This window comes from Panthera tigris, chromosome E1 (genome assembly GCF_018350195.1).
Source record: "Panthera tigris isolate Pti1 chromosome E1, P.tigris_Pti1_mat1.1, whole genome shotgun sequence".
NCBI classification, from domain to species: Eukaryota; Metazoa; Chordata; class Mammalia; order Carnivora; family Felidae; genus Panthera; species Panthera tigris.
Window position 1 is genome coordinate 25,309,092 of NC_056673.1, and position 22,249 is coordinate 25,331,340.

General features: G+C 37.1%; 1 protein-coding gene across 1 annotated transcript in view; it reads left to right on the plus strand.

The window, feature by feature from the left end:
- The window catches only part of PPM1D (protein phosphatase, Mg2+/Mn2+ dependent 1D), a 47,240-nt gene extending 25,285 nt beyond the window's left edge, over nucleotides 1–21,955 (plus strand). Inside the window, exons 4-6 of the mRNA XM_007086795.2 lie at nucleotides 12,097–12,287; nucleotides 14,096–14,338; nucleotides 20,476–21,955. Coding sequence (XP_007086857.2) covers nucleotides 12,097–12,287; nucleotides 14,096–14,338; nucleotides 20,476–21,033 — 992 coding nt within the window. The 3' untranslated portion in view covers nucleotides 21,034–21,955. The remainder of the gene's footprint in view (nucleotides 1–12,096; nucleotides 12,288–14,095; nucleotides 14,339–20,475) is intronic.
- The last annotated feature ends 294 nt before the right edge of the window (nucleotides 21,956–22,249 follow it).

A 22,249-nucleotide genomic window follows, 5' to 3' on the forward strand; every position in this document is an offset into this window, starting at 1 on the left:
CAGAAACTTGAGTACTGACTTAGTGCCAGGCACTGAATTAGGCTTTGGAGAGATTTTACTGGTAGATATATTCTGTTTGTTTTCACAGAACAAGACTATGTAGTTGAGGAGATAGGCAATAAAGAAATAAGCTTGTAAATGAAATAAGTATGGATTAGGAAATACTGTGAGGAAAAGAAATGGGGTTCTGTAATAAAAAATAATTTAGAATGGAAAAACTTTTATATAGTGTAATAGAAATGCTCCTTTTAGGAGGTGTTATTTTAGCTGAGATTTGATGGCTGAGAAGGAGCTATTCTTGTGAAGAGTCTGTTAAAGAATATTTCAGGCCTGGATCCTGAATTGGGAAAGAACTTGACATGTTCTAGGAATTATCAAGAGACTGGAGTTAATGAGGCAGACATGGGCCATATCATGGCAGATATTTGCATTCTAGTCTGAGTGTACTGGGAAACATTGAATGATACTAAGGTAAAGAGTAACACCATCTGATTTGCATTTTCAAAAGATCATTCTACCTTTCATATTACTATCTCTTAATTCGTCTTTGGTGATCAAATGCAGATAGGCTGAGCATTCATGGAACCTATAATCTAGTGGAGGAAATAGACAACAAATGAACAAATGGGAAAATTGTTCTAAAAAGTGTCATAAAGGAATTAAACAAGGTGATATACCTGTAATTGGTAGGAGGATTAGTGGGTAACAGTGGAAGGCTACATTAAAGAGGATGATCAAGGAACATTCTTTAAAAAAGTATTTATTACTTGAGTTAAGACCTGAAGGAGGAGAAGGGGGCGAGGAAAATAATAGTCAAAACATTCCCACAAAGCCATTAGGCAGTAGGTATTTGATTTGGGGCAGTGGATGGGTGAGTTGTCCAGCATGTATTCTCTTTTCCTACTAAATAACATACTGAAATTTTGGGAATTATGTCTCCCCTAATATGTGCAGTCTTAATTTAGACGTTCCTATTCAGGGTCCTTTTGTAAAACATAGGTCAGCTCAGTTAAATCAGTCAGATTCTCTATTCTAGGATTTTGAATTGTGACTCTAGTAAGGACAAAAATTAACAACAAAGAAACTGGTTGGAATGAATTCATCTTAGGAATACTGACTTCTTTCGGCAGTGCCCATTGATATGGTAGGGTTTTCCTGCCTAAGGCTTGAAACTGACCTGTATCCATGCTTGGTTCTCCAGCTTCTTGTCTGTTGTGTGAACTACTTGGGTTTTCTTCTGAGTTGCCTTTTGGGCCTAATTTAACCTGAGTTGGAAATTGTCATTTGCAAGCACAGAATCCTAATGCAGGAAAGAAAGGGCCTGATGTCTTTAAGGAACATGAATGAAACCAGTGTGAGAGAGAGGGAGGTAGAGATGTAAAATGAAAGTGGAGATGAGGATACTTACCCAATTAAGAAGGGCTCTGCAGGCTAAGTAAGGTAAGTTTGGTGAAGACATTATGGGTGGTAGGCAGGAACTAAACCCCACAAGGCTTTATGGCTAGACCATGATAAGAAACTTCATTTTAAATACTTTTGAGAAAAGGGTACCTGGGTGGCTCAGTTGGTTAAGCATCTGACTGACTCTTGGTTTCAGCTCAAGTCATGATCTTGTGGTTCATGGGATTGAGCCCTGAGGCATTGGGCTCTGCACCGACAGCGTGGAGTCTGCCTGGGATTCTTTCTCTTTGCTCCTGTCTCACTCGTGCTGTCTCTCAAAATAAATAAATAAACTTTTGGGGCGACTGAGTGGCTCATTTGGTTAAGCATCTCACTTCAGCTCAGGTCATGATCTAAGCAGTTTGTAAGTTCGAGCCCCACATTGGGCTCTGTGCTGACAGCTCAGAGCCTGGAGCCTGCTTTGGATTCTGTGTCTGCATCTCTCTCTGCCCCTCCCCAGCTCGCACTCTCTCTCGCTCAAAAATAAATAAACATAAAAATAAATAAATAAATAAATACTTTTGGGAAGGAATTGAGGAGTAGGAGAAGTATACCACAGTAGTTAAGAGAGAAACTTTGGAGCCAAGATTCCAAGGCTCCAATCCAATGCTGTTTACTTACTATACAAACTTGGGCAGATTACTTATTATATGTAAATTACTTAATGGGGTACAGTTTTTTCAGCTGTAAATGGGGTTAATGATGGTACCTGCCTCATTCTTTTGTGAGGATTGGATGACAATATATTTAAAGTGCTTAAAATAGTGTCTGGCACATCATAAACACTCTATAAATGTTAGCTGTTGTTACTGCTTATCGAAGTAGGACGGACTGATTCAGTTTTTTATTTTATTTTTTTATTATTTTATTCATTTAATTTTATTTAAATCCAAGTAGTTAACGTATAGTGTAATAGTGGTTTCAGGAGTACAGTTTAGTGATTCATCACTTAAAAATAACATGCAGTGCTCATCCCAACAAGTGTCCTCCTTAATGCCCATCACCCATTTAGTTCATCCCCTCACCAGATACCCCCTCCAGCAGTCCTCAGTTTGTGTGTATTTAAGAGTCTCTTATGGTTTGCCTCCCTCTCTGTTTTTATCTTATTTTTCCTTCTCTTCCCATATGCTCATCTGTTTTATTTCTTAAATTCCACATATATGAGTGAAATCTTAGGATATTTATCTCTCTGACTGACGTATTTTGCTTAGGATAATACATTCTAGTTCCATCCACGTTGTTGCAAATGGCAAGATTTCATTTGGTCACTGAGTAATATTCCATTGTGTGTGTGTATATATATATATATATATACACCACATCTTCTTAACCCATTCATCAGCTGATGGACATTTGGGCTCTTTCCATAATTTGGCTATTGTTGATGGTACTATCCAGTTTGTTTTTAAATTTTTTTTTTTTCTTTTTTTTTTTTCTTTTTTTTTTTCAACTTTTTTTTTATTTATTTTTGGACAGAGAGAGACAGAGCATGAACGGGGGAGGGGCAGAGAGAGAGGGAGACACAGAATCGGAAACAGGCTCCAGGCTCTGAGCCATCAGCCCAGAGCCTGACGCGGGGCTCGAACTCACGGACCGCGAGATCGTGACCTGGCTGAAGTCGGACGCTTAACCGACTGCGCCACCCAGGCGCCCCTATCCAGTTTGTTTTTAAAGGGTCGTTTTGGCTGCTATAATGGCTAAAATTATAGGGTAATAAAATTAGAGACAAGGGTACTATTTAGGGGCGTGTAGCAGTATATAGGCACTTTACATATTTTGTAGATTTTTGCAGAACTAGAATGCTATCTTAGTTACCCAGGTTGTTCATGTCATAGTATAAGCATGTGATGTAAGAGATCCTTCAATTCTTAGCAAGGAAAAAGAGGGAGGAAGGTGATAATTGGTAGAGAATTAATATTACTAAAGAATAGAGGGTTTTTTATGGGGCAATTCACTGGACTGAGGGCAGGGTCTCACTTCAGGTTCAAAAAGTAAAGTGAACCTTCAGTTTAGATTCTGGGGTGCCTGGGTGGTTCAGTCGGTTGAGTGTCAACTCTTTATTTCAGCTCAGGTCGTGATTTCACAGTCATGAGATCAAGCCCTGCATCTGGCTTTGGGCTGGCAGCTCGGAGCCTGCTTGGGATTCTCTCCCTCCCTCTCAGCCCCTCCCCTGCTCACATTCTCTTCACAAAAATAAATAAACAGTTTTTAAAGAGTAGATGCCAAGTTATTATGTATATATGAAGTATATGTGCCAAGCATTTTAAGCCTTGAAACCCATTAGTGATTGTGTAGTGGAAAAGAAGGAGCAGAAAGACCAAGAAAACTAACTGGTTTTTCTGTTTCACATATTCTTCTGTTCAGAGATATCTCTAGAGCAATTCAGACAAGAAATAATTCAGCCCATGCTTGAATATCTTCAGTAAATCCTAATATTTCATAGTATAAACACTTGCATAATTGTCAGTTAAAATCTGCCTCCATGAATCTTTCAGATGTTGGCTCTAGTTATGTGTGCTGAAACAAAAACAAAGCAGTATATTTATTTTGCCTTTTGCCTAATGACCATCATTTTACCTATTCAAAATTGCCTAGCATGTTTCTCTAGTCTTTCCTCTAGGCTAATTTCAGTCTCTTCATTATTCTTATCATATTCCTCTAGATGTTTCCTTCAGTAAATGTTCCAGAATTGAGGACACTCTACAAGATGTGGTGTGACCAATTTGAAGTATAATGGAAATATTTAGTTCCTGCTACCTGAGTGTTGTACTTCTACTAATAAGTGTCCTGGAATCCTGTCATTAGCTTTTAGTAATCATATCACATTTGTTTTATTCAAATAGCTCCAGTCTTTAGATGTTTTTCTTATTAACTGCTACCAGGTCAAATTTCTATATTACATCTTTGTTCTTTATTGGGATAGTGAGGGTGGGGAGATGGAGACTGAATAATAGCATTCAATGAGCTTCTTACAGAATGTATAGTCAATACAAAAAGTATTGATTGGTGTATTTGGAGAGATTTTTTTTTTTCTTTAAGAGAGACCACAAGCAAAGGAGGGGCAGATAGAGGGGAACAGAGAATCCAAAGCAGGCTCTGTGCTGACAGTAGAGAGCCCAATGTGGGGCTCAAACCCACGAACCACGAAGTGTTCCATGAAGTGTTCACATGGCTAAATGGCTACCCACTGTGGTTAGCATAGATTTCTACAGTGGATAGGAAGTTAGAGAATATAAGACTTTGAGGATCTCTTATAGTTTTGAGAGTCCATGGTAATATTTTTCAAATTGTTGATCTTTGGGATGTGAGGGCGATCTGGCTGTGACATCTGTCAACCCATTGATTGCCAGGGTTGATTTGACTGATCTGGCTGGCTAGGTGGGTGTCCCCTTCCTCCCTCACTGCTCCATGTGCATCCCTCCTGAAGCTGCATACTTGGTTGATGAGGATGACCTTCCCTGATAGAGGAGGACCTTTCTTCGGTTAAGTGTATATTAGTAGCTGTGCTCCCCAGCTAGAGTCTCCAAACAAGCTCTCGAGGTCCACTGATAGGAGAACATAGGGTAGTGTCAAGCTTCCAAGACTCCAGACACATCCAAATGAGGTCTGCATGTGGCAGTCTGCCTTTATTTAAAATAAATAAGTTAAACAAATAAATAAATGTTGATCTTTGGATTAGCTTTCTATCATAGTCAAAACACCTTTTTTTAACTTGCTATTTTCACTGTGTGTTGTTTTTGAGATTTATTCATCTTTATAAATGTAGTTTTAATTGTTGACTATTAGACATTCAGTCTCACTATGAAACTGTATTTTCTTCTTCCACACCCTGATTGGACAGTTAGGTTATACCTATGCATTTGCTACTATGAAAAATGCTGCTATGAATATATACACCTATGAGATTTCTTTAAGGCATATAAATTAGAAGTGGAATTGCTGGGTCATAGTACATTACTTACCAACTTTTAATCTGTATTTATTTTTGAGACAGAGAGAGAGAGAGAGTGCGAGTGGGGGAACAACAGAGAGAGAGGGAGACACAGAATCTAAAACAGGGTTCAGGCTCTGAGCTGTCAGCACAGAGCCTGATGCAAGGCTTGAACTCATGAAACTGTGAGTTCATGACCTGAGCCAAAGTCAGACACTTAACTGATTCACTCAGGCGCCCCCTACTTTTAAAACACCACATCAGGGGCACCTGAGTGACTCAGTCAGTTAAGCGTTCAACTTCAGCTCAGGTCATAATCTCCCAGTTTGTGAGTTTGAGCCCCATGCTGCTTTGGATCCTGTGCCTCCCTCTCTCTTTCTCCCCTGCTCATGCTCTGTCTCTCTCAATATCTATCCCTCTCAATAAGTAAACATTAAAAAATTTTTTTTAAATACTATGACATACACATACAGTATGATAATATTTCTTCAGTAAGTGAAGGAGGCTACTTCAGGCTGGAGGTAACTGGCCTAAAGGCTCTAGCCACTCAGGTCCCATCCTGCTAACACATGGTCCTACTCAATCCATTCAAGGGATACCAGTTGGAAAACTCAGTTCATAGATAAGTACATTTTTAATGTTGTTAGATCTTAATGTCTTCCCAGAGTGAGTAACTGAATTAGTTATCTCTTGCTATCTGACAGAATATTCTCAAACTTAGTTTAAAACATTTATTATTTCATATGGTTCCTGTGGCTCAGAACCTGGGAGTGATTCTGGCTCAGGGTCTCGCATGTAGTTGTAATCACGATATCACCTATGGGTATCATCTGAAAGCCAGAATGGGGTTGGAGTATTCACTTCTAGGATGCCTTACATACTTGGCTGTTGGAAGTAGGCCTCAGTTCCTTGTCCTGTGCGCTTCTCTGTAGGGCTCCTTGATGCAGCTGGCTTCCCCTGATCAAGTGATGCAAGAGAGCAAGGTGCAACAACCATAATGTGTTTTTATGGGCTAGTGTCAAAAGCGACACATCATCACTTCCTCTTAGACTAGACTAGAAAATCTAGTCGATTTTTCTTCTGAGCAGAATTAAGCTGTGCTTCTTACGAATGAATTTGTGCACATATTTTAAAACCACACAGAGTTCCCACTTCTTCATGACTCATAAATGAATCTTTGTTGATTTATTTACCAAATATCTATTAAATGTCTATTATGTGCCAGGTACTCTTCTAGGTTCTAGGGATTCCACAATGAACAAAACAATAAAAAATTCCTGGACTCATGGAACTTACCTTCTAATAGGAGAAAACAGACAATAAAGAAATAATAAGTAGACTATGTATTGTGTTATGTAGTGAAAGGTGCTATCATGAAAAATAAAGCAGGGAATGTTGTGGGAAGTAGGGGTGTAATTTTAAATGGAATACTCAGAGGAGATCTGAAAAAAATGACATTTGAATCAAGAGATGAGGCATTGAGACCTATGGGTGTCTTCTGGGGCAAGAGAATTTATTAGGCAGAAGGAACAATGAATGCAGATATCCTTATTAATGATTTTTTTTTTAACTGAGCAGCTATTAACCACATAGCAAATACTGAAACATCAGTTGCAAAAGGAGGTCAGGAGTTCTGTTTTTAACAAGTTAGTTTGAGGTGCTTATCAGACATAAAACCACTGATGTCCAGTTGACTTCATGTAGTTGACTTCATGAAAATTGGCAGTAGGTGAGGTCCAGGCTGGAGATAGCAATTTGGGAGTCAGTGGCATAGATAGTATTTTAAATACTGTTGATGGGGTACACCTGAGTGGCTCAGTTGGCTAAGTGTCCCACTGTTAGTTTCAGCTCAGATCATGATCTAATGGTTATGAGATTGAGTCCTGTGTCTTGTTCCATGCTGAGCGTGGACCCCGCTTAAGATTCTCTCTCTCCCTCCGTCCCTCCCCCGCACACATGTGGATGCGTGTACTCTTTCCGTCTCTCCCCACCCCTGCTAAAATTTTTTTAATTAAAAAAATTAATAGTTTAACATGTTGCATGATAATACTTATTGGCTCATAGTAAATTAAATTATCGTATTTAGCACCATTCTTATGGCATGTGGCCATTTTTCTTCTAGCTTTTTGGGAAAGAGGGAAGTTTGCTTAGCAGAAATTGGTATCGTTTTTAGGCACTCATTAGGATTATAGTTACTTGAGTACAGATGTGACAAAGGTGCCTTCTTGTGGCTGCCTCATGGAATTGCATGTGAATCTTGCAAATCATTTATTCATTGAACAGATACTGATTACAGTATGTGTCAAGCATGTGGTTGGCCTTTGTCCTCATGGAATCTTACAGTTTAGAGAAGGGGAGAGGCATTCATCAGATCACAAAAAGGACTGAAAAATTACATCTCTAAATATTTGTATGCATGTTAATAAGAACTTAAAATAAGGGTATTTTAGGGGCGCCTAGGTGGCTCAGTTGGTTGAGCATCTGACTTTGGCTCAGGTTGTGATCTCACGGTTCATTATGAGGCTCGCTGCTGTCAGCGCAGAGCCCACTTGAGGTCCTCTGTCCCCTCCCCCCCTTCACTCTCTCCGCTTGCACACGTGCTCTCTCTCTCTCAAAAATAAATAAAACATTTAAATAAAATAAAATGGTATTTTACTAGCTGGAGAAGCAAGAGATATTTAAGTCTAACAATTACTTGATGTTAAAAGTGGAAGAATGTGTGTTCTAGGCATAGGAACTGCATTTACGAACAACTCTGTGATGGGAGGAAGGCTGGTGAATATAAGGAGCTCTGACAAAGGCCAGTGTAGCTAGAACAGAGATTGATACAGAAATAAGAGGCACAGATAAAATGAGAAAATATTTCATGCTTTTAGACTGTGGTTAAGAGTTGTGTCTTAAGAATACGAATAAACTGTTGCAGAGTAGAAGTGGGAAACAACTCGATTTGTGTGTGTGTTTTCAATTATGGCAAATACATATACAGTTTTGCCATCTTAACCATTTTATTTTATCATTATTGTTTTTAATATATGTTTGTTTATCTTGAGGAAGAGAATCCCAAGCAGACTCTGCGCTGTCAGTGCAGAGCCCAAGGGGGGGCTTGATCCTATGAACCTGTGAGATCATGACCTGAGACCAAATCAAGAGTCAACCACTTAACTGACTGAGCCACCCAGGTGCCCCCCATCTTAACCATTTTAAGTGTGCCATTCAGTGGTAGTGTTAAGTACATTTACAATGTTGTGCAACCATCACCACCATCCATCTTTTTCTTCTTTAACTTTTTCTAACATTTATTTATTTTTGAGAGAGAGCACTAGTGGAGGAGGGGCAGAGAGAGAGACGGAGGGAGACACAGAATCTGAAGCAGGCTCCAGGGTCTGAGTTGTCAGCACAGAGCCTGATGTGGGGTTTGAACCCATGAACTGTGAGATCATAACCTAAGCCAAAGTGGAACACTTAACTGACTGAGCCACTCAGGCGCCCCATACCACCATGTTAAATTTGAGTTTTAAAAGGATGATTTGGGTTGCAGTTTTAAGAATGGATTAAGTGAGGCAAAAGTTGTTTGGGAGCTCTCCATGGGAAGCCACCCAAAGAGGGTAGGGAGAGGAATGTTGAAATTCACTAGGGGTGAGGACCACTGTGTCCTGTGCACTGGGCTGCCATGTGCCACACAAGAAAGCAGAAAACATACTGAAACCAGAAGGAAGACCTCTTTCTCCTCTGGGGTCCCTCCAGTGCCTCTACTGAAGACAAAAAGGAAACAGCCAACAAGCAGGCAACCAACTACATCTGCCCCAGTGCCCAAGGTCCCTCCCTTTAGAATGTACAGGAATGATACTCTGTGATCCTATTTTGGTGTACAAACTATAGGTCAGTGATAGAAACAATTAGTTCAAGGGCCAATTCTAATCCTCATTCATTTGATCTCAGGTAAAGCCATGTAAATTCTCTGAATTGGTAACATAAGGGAACTGTGGCTATATCATATATTCTTAAATCTGGCTATGAATACAACTCACGTAATGAGTTTGTTAAAAATTAACACTCCAAGGACTTTTACTGGCAAATTTAAAGCAACTTGAGCATCAAAACAAATAACGACAGGAGTAATTTATAGCATATTGAAGTAAAAAGAATCCATAAGTTTATAAAGATACTAAAAAGATTATAAACAAGTAGAGGAGAATGGGAAACTCTTCTTCAGAAAATACAACAAAAAGTGTAATTTAAGAATGTTCTTATTCTGTCAACAGTTTACAACCATCATAGTAACAGTTAATTATAGAGAGTTAAAGTTAAACATACAGTTAAACATAGGGGGCTAAGAATCATTAATGAATGCTAAAACATGGCATATTTTGGTGGACAAGAGGATATTTCACACAGACTCAAAGCTATCACTCTTTGGATTACATATCAATTACAAAATGAAAAGGGCACCTGTACAGTGGTGGTTGATAGCATTTGAACCAAATGGTTCAGGTTGGCATTGCCAATGATGGGAGAAACTGACACACTGTGCCTCTTAAGTGAAAAAATTACTTATTTAAAAATATTTTTAAATTTATAAAGATATTAATACTAGTTTATACATGAGAAATTGTGGCCCTTTTTAAAGGTCATGTAATCTGCATTATATTGAAAATTGGAATTTCTTTTTTTTACATAGATTTTAAATTTAGACATATGTTCTTACTTGGAATGGCAATAGTAATTCCAAATAATGAGGAAAAACTGCTTTTGAAAGCTTTTAGCATCACTTATGAATTCTGTACTTGCTATATTAATATTTATCTGAACTGTTTCCATGCTCATTTTAAAAGTTTCATCAGCCAAAGAACTTTGTTTTGTTAACATAAAGAACTAAATGTGTCTTTGTGAGTCGACCTGGATTATAATTAGCTTTTAGTGGTCCCGTGTGTTCTTTTTTGTTTGTTTGTTTTTAAAGATTTTATTTTTAGGTAATCTCTAAGCCCAGCATGGGGCTTAAACCCACAACCCCAAGGTCAGGAGTTGCATGCTCTACCAACTGAGCCAGTCAGGTGCCCGTATGTGCACTCTGTTGCTACTCTGAAGACTGAATTGCCCCTTTCTCTTTCAAGGGGCTGGTTTAGCAATGAATTTTGCTCTTTTAGAGTGGAGTAATTGATATGAATTATTTTTTCCTTAGACTCTGAGCATGTTTGAATTGGCCGATACTTCTGCTGGGTGGTAATAGGGAGGCTTAAGTAAGGAAGAGAAAGGACCAGGAGCTTCCTCTTTTTTAAAAAGAAGTCAGACATGGTGAAAGTGCAAAAACCACCTTCTTGTCTGAAAACCTTTTGCTTTTAATTTAGGTCTTTACTCAGAGTACATTTCACTATAAACAAAAGAGTCAGAGATTAATGTTTTCTCCTTTCTTTCTACTCTTCCCCCAGTTTTGGGGAGCAAAAGAAAAGTTACATTGTTCCACTTATTTTGTATTATGTATCACAGAAGAATAAATGGTTTCTGTAAAATGTTTTTTCTATCTCACTTGTAAAAATGTTTTTGATGGCCTGAGTCAACTAAAAGTTCTTAAGTTGCACATTTTGAGGTTTGTACTAATACGTCTGAAAGGTAGGAGTTTAGGTATTGTTTCATAGAGAGCTAATCAAGAAGGAGGGTAACTGTATGAGGACTTCTTTTCCTCACTCACTGAAAGGGTGAACTATTAATCTCCAAAGACTGGTCATGTGGTAGTTTAAGAACATAAAAATGCTCATTTTTATTTCTAGAATTTTCTTCCAAGTGACTGACATTTATTCTGTAAGTTTTGACTAGATCCTTTCTTGACCCTACGGGTGAGCAGGGGTTTTCAGATAGCAACTAAGACTCCTAGTTGTTGAGCAAGTTCTGTCTTTTATCTTTTCTTCACACTTGTCTTGGTTAATCTTGGCCCTTGTTCTTCCCTGTCCATTTTAAAAATAAGCTTGTCATTCTACAAAAATTCTTTAGGGGTTTTGCTTGGAATTACATTGACTTTTAAAGCTTTTAAAGCTATTTTTGGGAGAATTAACATCTTTAAAGTATTAAGTCTTCCTTTGAAATAGTTTATTTCTCCATTTATTTAGATAGTCTTTTTAATGTTTTGTAATCTAATTGTATAATTTTGTCCATAAAAGACTTGCACAACTTTTGTTAAATTTATTTCCAGATATTTACATTTGGTTAACTTATAAATAAATTGTTTAAATTTATATTTACTATTTCTTACTATTGTCTAGAAATACAGTTCACTTTTATAAACTGGGTTTGTATTTAACAACCTTTCTAAATGTTCCTTTTCTGATAATTTATCTGATTTGGTTTTGATTTCCCATGTAGAAATAAAATTATCTGAAACAAATGGTAGTTTATTTTCTCCTTTCCAGTTTATATATCTGATTTTAATTGTTTAAACTTACTATGCAGGGAGGGACCTTCAGTATAGTGTTAGAAAAGAACTTTTATCATGTTAAGGGAGTTGTCTTTTATTTCTAGTTTGCTTAAGAAGTTGTGTGTGTGTGTGTGTGTGTGTGTGTGTGTGTGTGTGTGTGTGTGTGTGTTTTAAATCATGTGTAGACTTTGAATGTTATCAAATACTTTTCTACATCTGTTGAGATGAATATGTAGATTTTCTCCTTTAATCTGTTGACATGATATTACTAGCTTGGAAATAATACTTCTTGCTTCTTACTTCTGCCCCCCACCCCCAGGTGATTTGTGGAGCTATGATTTCTTCAGTGGTGAGTTTGTGGTATCACCTGAACCAGACACAAGTGTCCACACTCTTGACCCCCAAAAGCACAAGTACATTATCTTGGGGAGTGATGGACTTTGGAATATGATCCCACCGCAGGATGCCATCTCAATGTGCCAGGACCAAGAGGAGAAAAAATACTTGATGGTGAGAAGTGACTCAATAATTAGATATTATGACCTGTACATTGTTTTAGTACGTTGGTCAGGAGTCTTGAATATGAACTAAGGATGTTCACTTTGTGTAGATTTTTGCATTTGCCTGGCTCTAGAATTAGTAAAACAGACTTTGCAACTCATCAGGAGAAGGAGACAGGATATAAATAAATGAAACTAGATAACAAAACATACAACCATAGACTTTTATGAATAGCCTTAAGACTTAAGGGCCTATGAAACCTCATTAATTTTTTATTTATTTTTTTAAAGTTTATTTATTTTGAGAGAGAGAAAGAGAACACGAGAGGCAGAGAGAGGGAGAGAGAGAATCCCAAGCAGGCTTCGTGCTGATAGCACAGAGCCTGACACAGAGCCAGAACCCACTAACCATGAGATCATGAGCTGAGCAGAAACCAAGACTTGGATGCTTAACTGACTGAGCTGCCCAGGTGCCCCTGATTTGATTTTTAGCAATGGATCTATTAGGCTTCCTTTTGGAGGCTACTGTTATATTCCAAATGAGAAATTTTGCAAGCTTGATATAGGGTAACAGTGGTAAAAAACAACAAATCCATATATACACAATAACAAAAGAAATTCATGAGTGGTAGAATTGATAGAATTTGGGTTTTTAAGGAGGATGAATGTGGTGATGCCCAAATTTTTGACTGGTGATAGCTGTTATCAAGAAGAAACACATTATTCTGGGGTAGAAGGGTGATAATTAATTCAGATGTAGGCATGTTGAATTGGAGGTGCTTGTGGTTAATCTAGATAGGTATTTTCATTAGGCAGAAATATTTGAGAGAGAAGCCTCTCAAATACAAATTTGAGTATTAAGAGTTAGGTAAAGCTGTGACAACTTATGAGATCACCTAGTAAGAGTGTATGGTGGAAGAAAATCGTTTTCATTTCTGTTCTTTGAAACTTAGTAATTATTGAATACATGTATTGAATCTGTGTATGATACTAAAAGTTTTATTCCAAGCCACATTTATTTGCATAACATGAGATCATTTGGAGTTTTGTTTTTTTTTTTTACGCTTTCTGTTTGTATGTGGTGATCTCCATACCATAGCCACTTACTGTATTGTTTTTTTTCTCATATCAGTGGCATCATTTTTATGTACAGTTGACCTTTAAACAACATGAGTTTGAACTACGTGTTTTTTGTTTGTTTGTGTTTCTTTTTTTTTTTTACCATGCCTGATTATCTCATTTGTGAATTATTTATCTGTAATAATTTGATGTTACTTCCCATTTTAGATAACTTCTATATAGCTTTTCCTAATTAAAGTTACAGTGAAGACGTAAGTTTCTTGCTACCAAAAAGAAAAAAGCACAGGTGAAATTTAACCACAGGATAAGGCCTTGTTTTATTACTTTAAAAAATTTAGAGCAATACTATTTTAACATAGTTATGGGGACTGTGGATAATGTTTGAAATTTTGGAGATTTAATTTAAGCCATATGAATACCTCATTTTAAATTTGATAAAACAGGGGCGCCTGGGTGGTTCAGTTGGTTGAGCAGCCGACTTCAGCTCAGGTTATGATTTCACAGTTTGTGAGTTCGGGCCGCGTGTCGGGCTCTGTGCTGACAGCTCAGAGCCTGGAGCCTGCTTCGGATTCTGTGTCTCCCTCTCTGTCTGACCATCCCCCACTCACGCTCTCTCTCTCTCAAAAATAAATAAACATTAAAAAAAAACCCCACACACACCTTTAAATTTGATAACAGATATAGTGGCAACTAAATCTGAGTTGTGAACTTTCTTTCTTCTTGTTCTTTTAAATATAGGGTGAGCATGGACAGTCTTGTGCCAAAATGCTTGTGAATCGAGCACTAGGCCGCTGGAGGCAGCGTATGCTTCGAGCAGATAATACTAGTGCTATAGTGATCTGCATTTCTCCAGGAGTGGACAGTCAGGGAAATTTCACCAATGAAGATGAGCTCTATCTGAACCTGACGGATAGTCCTTCCTATAATAGTCAAGAAACCTGCGTGATGACTCCTTCTCCATGTTCTACACCACCAGTCAAGGTATGTGATTCTCTTAAATGGTATTTAAGTTGTTTTAATAAATAGAATTTCTTTGGTTGGTGTTGCCTGAAAAGTTTTCAGATTCTTCATAGAAAAGGATTTTGGATTTGAATGAGGTTCAAGAAAGTGATAGATCTTTGTCATGTAACTTATTGTCATTGATTCATCTTCACATCAGTGCTATTCTGAATGCTAGCTATGTGTACAGCACCTAATAGAAAGGTGATGTAGATGTAATAATATTCTAATGATCCTCTTCTAATACTATGAACATTTATGTAAGCATTTAAAAGTTTGTGAAGTACTTTCATATATATTTCATTTGAACCTCATAACCCAAATAGGTAAATAGTGCAGTTGTTATTCCATCGTATAGATAATAAGACTGAGAGATTAAACAGTTTGGATTAGATGTACAGACTCAAGATTGAAGTGGACCTTAGGATATCAGACCTTAGAACTTGTTGTCTGATAACATGGATAAGAAACATTATTCCTCTTCTTACTCATGTTAATATTGAATGAGTTTAAGATAGGCTATGAAACAAATTTAAGTGGTACCATATTTCCTTTTTTTCTGATTTCATCCCAGTATTTTCCTACTAAAAATTAGTAGTATTGATAACTACTTTGTTATACTTGGGCCTTCTGAGAATGTGCTTTTCAGAAGACTGACCATTAAAATAGGAAATACAGTAGAATTTTATGTTATGTATTCGGCAGTTTTTTAAGGTATTCAGAGCTACACAGTACAAAAAATTTGATTGATTTTGGTATTGTGATCCTATGCTCAGTACTTGGAAATTTACTTTTAGTGCTTTCTTTTACTTCACATACAGGTGGCAACTTAGTTTTCCTTGCATTGACTCTTCATTTAGAAACTGACAAATTAATATTTTATACTTATATTCTTAGAAGAATTTCTTGTCAAAGCTTTCTTTTCTTTGGAAACTTTTGAATAATAGTGCGGATTGAAACCTTTTAAAATCTCCTTTCTCTTTTTGAGAGTTGTGAAGGAGCTTATGTTCATTTGAGTATTTGTCTATTCCTCAGTTTGAATGTATTCATTACTTTCGTGTTCCCTAATGTATTTATTTGTATTTGAATCACTGACCTTTAGGCAGAATAAAGAAGGAAGCATTAGAATGGAGATAAAGGGTAAGGGGACATAGACTGTGATAGGAATAAATATTATTACTTTTTAAGTTAATTTATTTTGAAAGAGAGAGCGCAAACAAACACGTGACCAAGTGGGGGAGGGGCAGAGAGGGGAAGAGGGAATCCCAGGCCCTCTCTGCACTGTCAGTGTAGAGCCTGATACAGGGCTCCAAGTCATGAACCATGAGATAATGACCTGAGCCAAAGTTGGACATTTACCCAAATGAGCCACCTGGGTGCCCCAAGGAATAAATAAATATTCTTAAAAAAATTTTTTTTCTTTAATGTTTATTTATTTTTGAGAGAAAGAGACAGTGTAAGCAGGGGAGGGGCAGAGAGAGGGAAACAGAGAATCTGAAGCAGGCTCCAGGTGCCGAGCTGTCAGCACAGAGCCCGACATGGGGCTAGAACCCACAAACTATGAGATCATAACCTGAGCTGAAGTCGGATGCTCAACTGACTGAGCCACCCAGGCATCCAAAATAAATACTCTCTTTTTTTAAATTTATTAATTTATTTATTGTTTAATTTATATCCAAGTTAGCATATAGTGCAACAATGATTTCAGGAGTAGCCCATCCCACCTCCCACAACCCCTCCAACAACCCTCTGTTCTCTATATTTAAGAGTCTCTTATGGGGTGCCTGTGTATACACCATATCTTCTTTATCCATTCATACACACACCATATCTTCTTTATCCATTCATACACACACCATATCTTCTTTATCCATTCATCTGTCGATGGACATTTGGGCTCTTTCCATACTTTGGCTGTTGTCAATAGTGCTGTTATAAACATCGGGGTGCATGTGCCCCTTCAAAACAGCATACCTGTATCCCTTGGGTAAATATGTAGTAGTGCAATTGCTGGGTTGTAGGGTAGTTCTATTTTAAATTTTTTGAGGAACCTCCATACTGTTTTCCAGAGTGGCTGCATCAGTTTGCATTCCCACCAGCAGTGCAAGAGATTTCTCTGCATCCTTGCCAACATCTGTTGTTGCCTGAGTTGTTAATGTTAGCCATCCTGACAGGTGTGAGGTGGTATCTCATTGTGGTTTTGATTTATATTTCCCTGATGATGAGTGATGTGAGCATTTTTTCATGTGTCAACCATGTGAATGTCTTCTTTGGAGAAGTGTCTATTCATGTCTTTGCCCATCTCTTCACTGCATTGTTTGTTTTTTTGGGTGTTGAGTTTGATAAGTTCTTTATAGATTTTGGATACTAACCCTTTATCTGATAGGTCATTTGCAAATATCTTCTCCCATTCCGTCAGTTGCCTTTTAGTTTTGATAATTGTTTCCTTCACTGTGCAGAAGCTTTTTATTTTGATGAGGTCCCAGTAGTTCATTTTTGCTTTTAATTCCCTTGCCTTTGGAGATGTGTCAAGCAAGAAGTTGCTATGGCCAAGGTCAAAGAGGTTTTTGCCTGCTTTCTCCTCAAGGATTTTGGTGGCTTCCTGTCTTACATTTAGGTCTTTCATCCATTTTGAGTTTCTTTTTGTTATATGGTGTAAGAAAGTGATCCAGGTTCATTTTTCTGCATGTCGCTGTCCAGTTTTCCCAGCACCACTTGCTGAAGAGACTGTCTTTATTCCATTGGATATTCTTTCCTGCTTTGTCAAAGATTAGTTGGCCATACATTTGTGGGTCCTTTTTTGGGTTCTCTATTCTGTTCCATTGATCTGAGTGTCTGTTCTTTTGCCAGTACCATACTGTCTTGATGATTACAGCTTTGTAATACATCTTGAAGTCTGGGATGGTGATGCCTCCAGCTTCGGTTTTCTTTTTCAAGATTGCTTTGGCTATTTGGGGTCTTTTCTGGTTCCATACAATTTTTAGGATTGTTTGTTCTAGCTCTGTGAAGAATGCTGGTGTTGTGATTTTGATAGGGATTGCCAGAATAAATATTCTTAATATTGATTTCACATAAAAATTATTGCAGCCTGCTGATTGGCATTAGTAAAAATTGTACATATGTTTCAAAAATTATTTCTAGAATTTTAGAAATGATCTAGAGATATAAGGATCTAGGAAAATAATGATTCTAACGAAATAATGATCTAATACTAAAATAAAGATAAGGAGATTTATGTATACACTAACTTATATTTAGGCATAGTTACTTGTTAACCAATTGGCCCCACCCAAATAGAGGAAAATATTTGGAGCCATTCAGAATAATTAGTGTTGTTGGCTCTGACCTAACAAGTAAGTAAAGGCAAATTTCTTCCCAAGAAATTATGTTTTATCTTAATTGGCAACCATAAGTACATTGTCTCTGATTTATTTCCTTGTTAAAATAATCCCATGTTTAGTAGCATCTAGATAAATATAATGACATTTTGGTCAATTTGGTTTTTAAGACTTTCCCACATTTAAATTTAAGTCACAAAACAGATGAACATAAGGAAAGGGAAGCAAAAATAATATAAAAACAGGGAGGGGGACAAAATGTAAGAGACTCTTAAATATAGAGAACAAGCTGAGGATTGCTGGAGGGATTATGGGGGGGTGGGGTAAATGGGCAAGGGACATTAAGGAAGACATTTGTTGGGATGAGCACTGGATTCTACTTCCGAAATCATTATTGCACCATGTGCTAACTAACTTATATGTAAATTAAAAATAAGGAAATAAAAAACAGACTGTCCAACATTTGGACTAGGCATTTGAGTGTAGGTTTATCTATCTATAGACATGTGAATTTGGGTATGGATTCTAAGGTATACCACTAGTTATATCTTTGTTTTGGAATAGATATGGTAGAAATACTTTGTTTAAGTGATATATTACTCTGGCACACGTTTCTTTCTCCATCCTTTCTTTAGGGCAAAACTAAATTTACCTTTTTTTTTTTTTTTTTAATAAGCCAAGAGCTATAGGAAGGAGGAATAGGGAAGGGAGTTGTTTCAGAAAATTAACATTTGGTTTCAGTTGAGTTCTCCACACAATTTTCAATTAGTTGTTTAATATTGTTGGATTGTAAGGTAGATGGCGCGAGGAAGTTGATCTCTGAAGTAGTGAAACTTGTAAAGTATGTATTTTTAGGAGGTAATCTCAATATCACATACGTTTTATGAATATGTAAAAAGGTCTAGTAAAACAACTAATTAATCTGGGATGAGTGTGAGAACTCTAAGCAGTTGCCTGTGCTGACAGATGCAACGTATTCCCACAGAATGCCAATAAAAAGAGAATAAAAAGGAAAAGTTCAAGGAGAAAGTGGGGGAAGAAAAGCCAGCACTCCTGTAGTGTCAGAATAATAATCTGTGAATTTAAAAAGACCCAGCACACCAGAAATTACAGTAAATTGTGTTAAAATGTGTAACGTTGTTTTACAAACTGGAGCAGTATATTCTATTCCTATCAATGGCTTGACTATTACCTTCTTTCTTAGGCCTAAATTAGTGATGTGATTGTTTGGTTAGTAGGAATCCTTCTGTCTGCCTTGTCTTGTTGTAAATCCTTTTTCCGTATTAAAAGCAGGACAAACTCGAGGTCAATAATTTCTTATGAGTAGATACAGTTTTCTGTGATTATCCAGAACATGCTTGTGACCACAGTAGGCATTGGAATCAACTAATGCAGAAGGATAAACTCACCTTACAACTCTTGTTGATATTATTGAAAGTCATATGTAAATATCCTGGAATGAAGACTGTTCCGTTGTCCTTTCTTGACAGTGGCACTTGGAAATAAGATTGCTGCCCAACATCTAGTCAGTGTTAAAACAGATAAGAACTGGGCTTTCAATAAACTATGCAATATAAAATAAATGAACCAATGACTGCAGAAGGAAAGAGTATTTTCTTAGTTAAAACAACAACGATAAAAACAGCAGCAGTCTAATTGAGGCAGTACCAAATTAGGAACTAGGGTTTCTCATCTCCAGTCTCCATTTGACCTAAAGTCATTATATTTTGATTTGGTTTGATTGAAATGCTTTCAGATGGCTTAAATTTCCCTTTTCTTTTTAATTCTAGAAACATAAAACATTCTTTTTAGAAGTATACTTTTATATAGCACTTTCTGAAAGGTGTTTATTTCTAAGGGATTTTATATCAGGAAAATAATATGTTTTCATTTACCCTTCTATAAAAGGGTTTACTTCAGAATATGTTAATATTTTAATAAACTTGATTTGATTTAAAAGAGGTAATGATTTGAGGGAAATGTTACATACCTGAAGGAGCCATAATATTTATGCTTAAATTCCATTTTTGAGAAACTATTAAGACAAGGATTTAAAATTTTTTTTTAATGTTTATTTTTGAGAGAGAGAGAGAGAGAGAGAGAGAGACAGAGCATGAGTAGAGGAGGGGCAGAGAGAGGGAGACACAGAATCTGAAGCAGGCTCCAGGCTCTGAGCTGTCAACACAGAGCCTGATGCAGAGCCTGAACCCACGAACTGTGAGATCGTGACCTGAGCTGAAGTTGGACACTCTACCGACTGAGCCACCCAGGTGCCCCAAGGATTTTATAAAATATTAGTGGTGTGGAAGATTTGGGTTTGATAGGAAAAATATCATCTACCAATGGGAAAAATATTCTGAGTGTATGTAGAGCACTATATCTGAAGGAGTAATGCATATCTGAATCACTTGTCAAACTTTTAAAAAACTACCTGAAAGTTTCCATATGATTTTCATTTATTTCTTTGAGAGTTGCCCCATCCATGCTCTGTAGGTTCCCATATGTCCTGCTTTTCTCAAGTCACAGAACAGCCTCTAGTGTTTGGGAAATAGATACAAAGCAACAATATGAGTTTGCATTATGACATTGTTGCTTTAATGTTACACTTTACATTATCTATACTACTAAATATTCAGGAATGAGAATATAGAAAAAAATGGGAAAGTAGGAAATAAACCAACCAAATTTGTCACTTACTCTAATGAAACTTCTTCATCTCCCCAATGGTTGAGTTGAATTCTAGAATAAATTATTTATTTGGCTTACTTTCTTGTTTTTCAGTCACTGGAGGAGGACCCATGGCCACGGCTGAACTCTAAGGACCATATACCTGCCCTTGTTCGTAGTAATGCCTTCTCAGAGAATTATTTAGAAGTCCCAACTGAGATAGCTCGAGGCAATGTCCCGGCGGCAGTCATACCCGCAAAAGATCCAGAGCCACTTGAAGAAAATTGCACTAAAGCCCTGACTTTAAGGATACATGATTCTTTGAATAATAGCCTGTCAGTTGGCCTTGCACCTACCAATTCAACAAATACCATCATGGACCAAAAAAATTTAAAGATGTCAACTCCAGGTCAAATGAAAGCCCAAGAAGTTGAAAGAACCCCTCCAGCAAACTTTAAAAGGACATTAGAGGAATCCAACTCTGGTCCTCTTATGAAGAAGCATAGACGAAATTGTTTAAGTAGAAGTAGTGGTGCTCAGCCTGCAAGCCTCCCCACCACCTCACAGCGAAAGAACGCTGTTAAACTTACCATGCGACGCAGACTTAGGGGCCAGAAGAAAATGGGAAATCCTTTACTTCATCAGCACAGAAAAACTGTTTGTGTCTGCTGAAATGTATCTGGAAAATGTTTTTTTCCCAAACTTAGGATATAAGAGGGCTTTTTGAAGTTGGTGCAGAACTTGAACGTTTTTTAGGGGGACAAAATAAAAATAGTATACAGTTTCACTTTTTGGAATTTGGCAGTTTTATCCTGGCCTTGTATTGTATTATAAATGTGAATTTTGTAGATGTTAGGGTATAAGTTGCTGTAAAATGTGTGTAAATTTGTATACTCCACACAAACTCAGTCTCTTATTCTGACACAGTAAATGTAACAACAGGGCTAAAATTTAAAAAAAATCAAAAGAATCTATTAGATTTTAGAAATACATTTAAACTTTTAAAAATGCTTATTAAGAAATTTGTATAAGTCACTTGTGATGAAAACTACACAACTTTTTAAAGTAAATTATTAAGCAAACTGGAAAAGTGATGTATTTTCATAGTGACCTGTGTTCCACTTAATGTTTCTTAGAGACAGCTAGTGTCTTTTAAAAATTATTTTTATTTCTAATTTCATAATTCAGAACTAAATTTTTCATAGCAGAAGTGTTGAGCCATGCTTAAAGTAGCTCGGCATTAGTCTTCTTGTCCTAATAAAAAATACTATGCAGTATCTCTTATTTCATTAGCATTTTTGTAAAACATCAATCATCAGATATACTCCTCAAATCTTTGGAGTAGAAGGAGGTGTGTTTGCCTAAAAAGGTGCCCTTCTCAATCATCCCAGACATTCAGTGGCATTATTGGGTCTTAAAGTAGTTACCCTCTTCTCGTGTTTGCATAAAATATGTGAAGTTTTTCTTGCTATTTCAATAACGGATGGTGCTGCTAATTCCCAACATTTCTTAAATTATTTTATATATCAGACAGTTTTCATTGATTATATGGATATATGTTTGTTCATCTAATAAATCAGTGAACTGTTGTTGATGTGCTGGAATTTTGTCGTTGGTTTAATGGTAGATATTAATTTTTTGTTGTGCTCTGATCATGCTTTAGAGGAACATTTTAAAAATACAAGTTTATTTTTGCACTCTTGCCTTTTTTTGATGTTTATTTATTTTGTGAGAGAGAGAGAGAGAGACCAAGAGTGAGCAGGAGAGGGCCAGGGAGAAAGGGAGACACAGAATTTGAAGCAGGCTCCAGGCTCTGAGCTGTCAGCACAGAGCCCGACGTGGTGCTTGAACTCATGAACCGTAGGGTCATGACCTGAGCCGAAGTCAG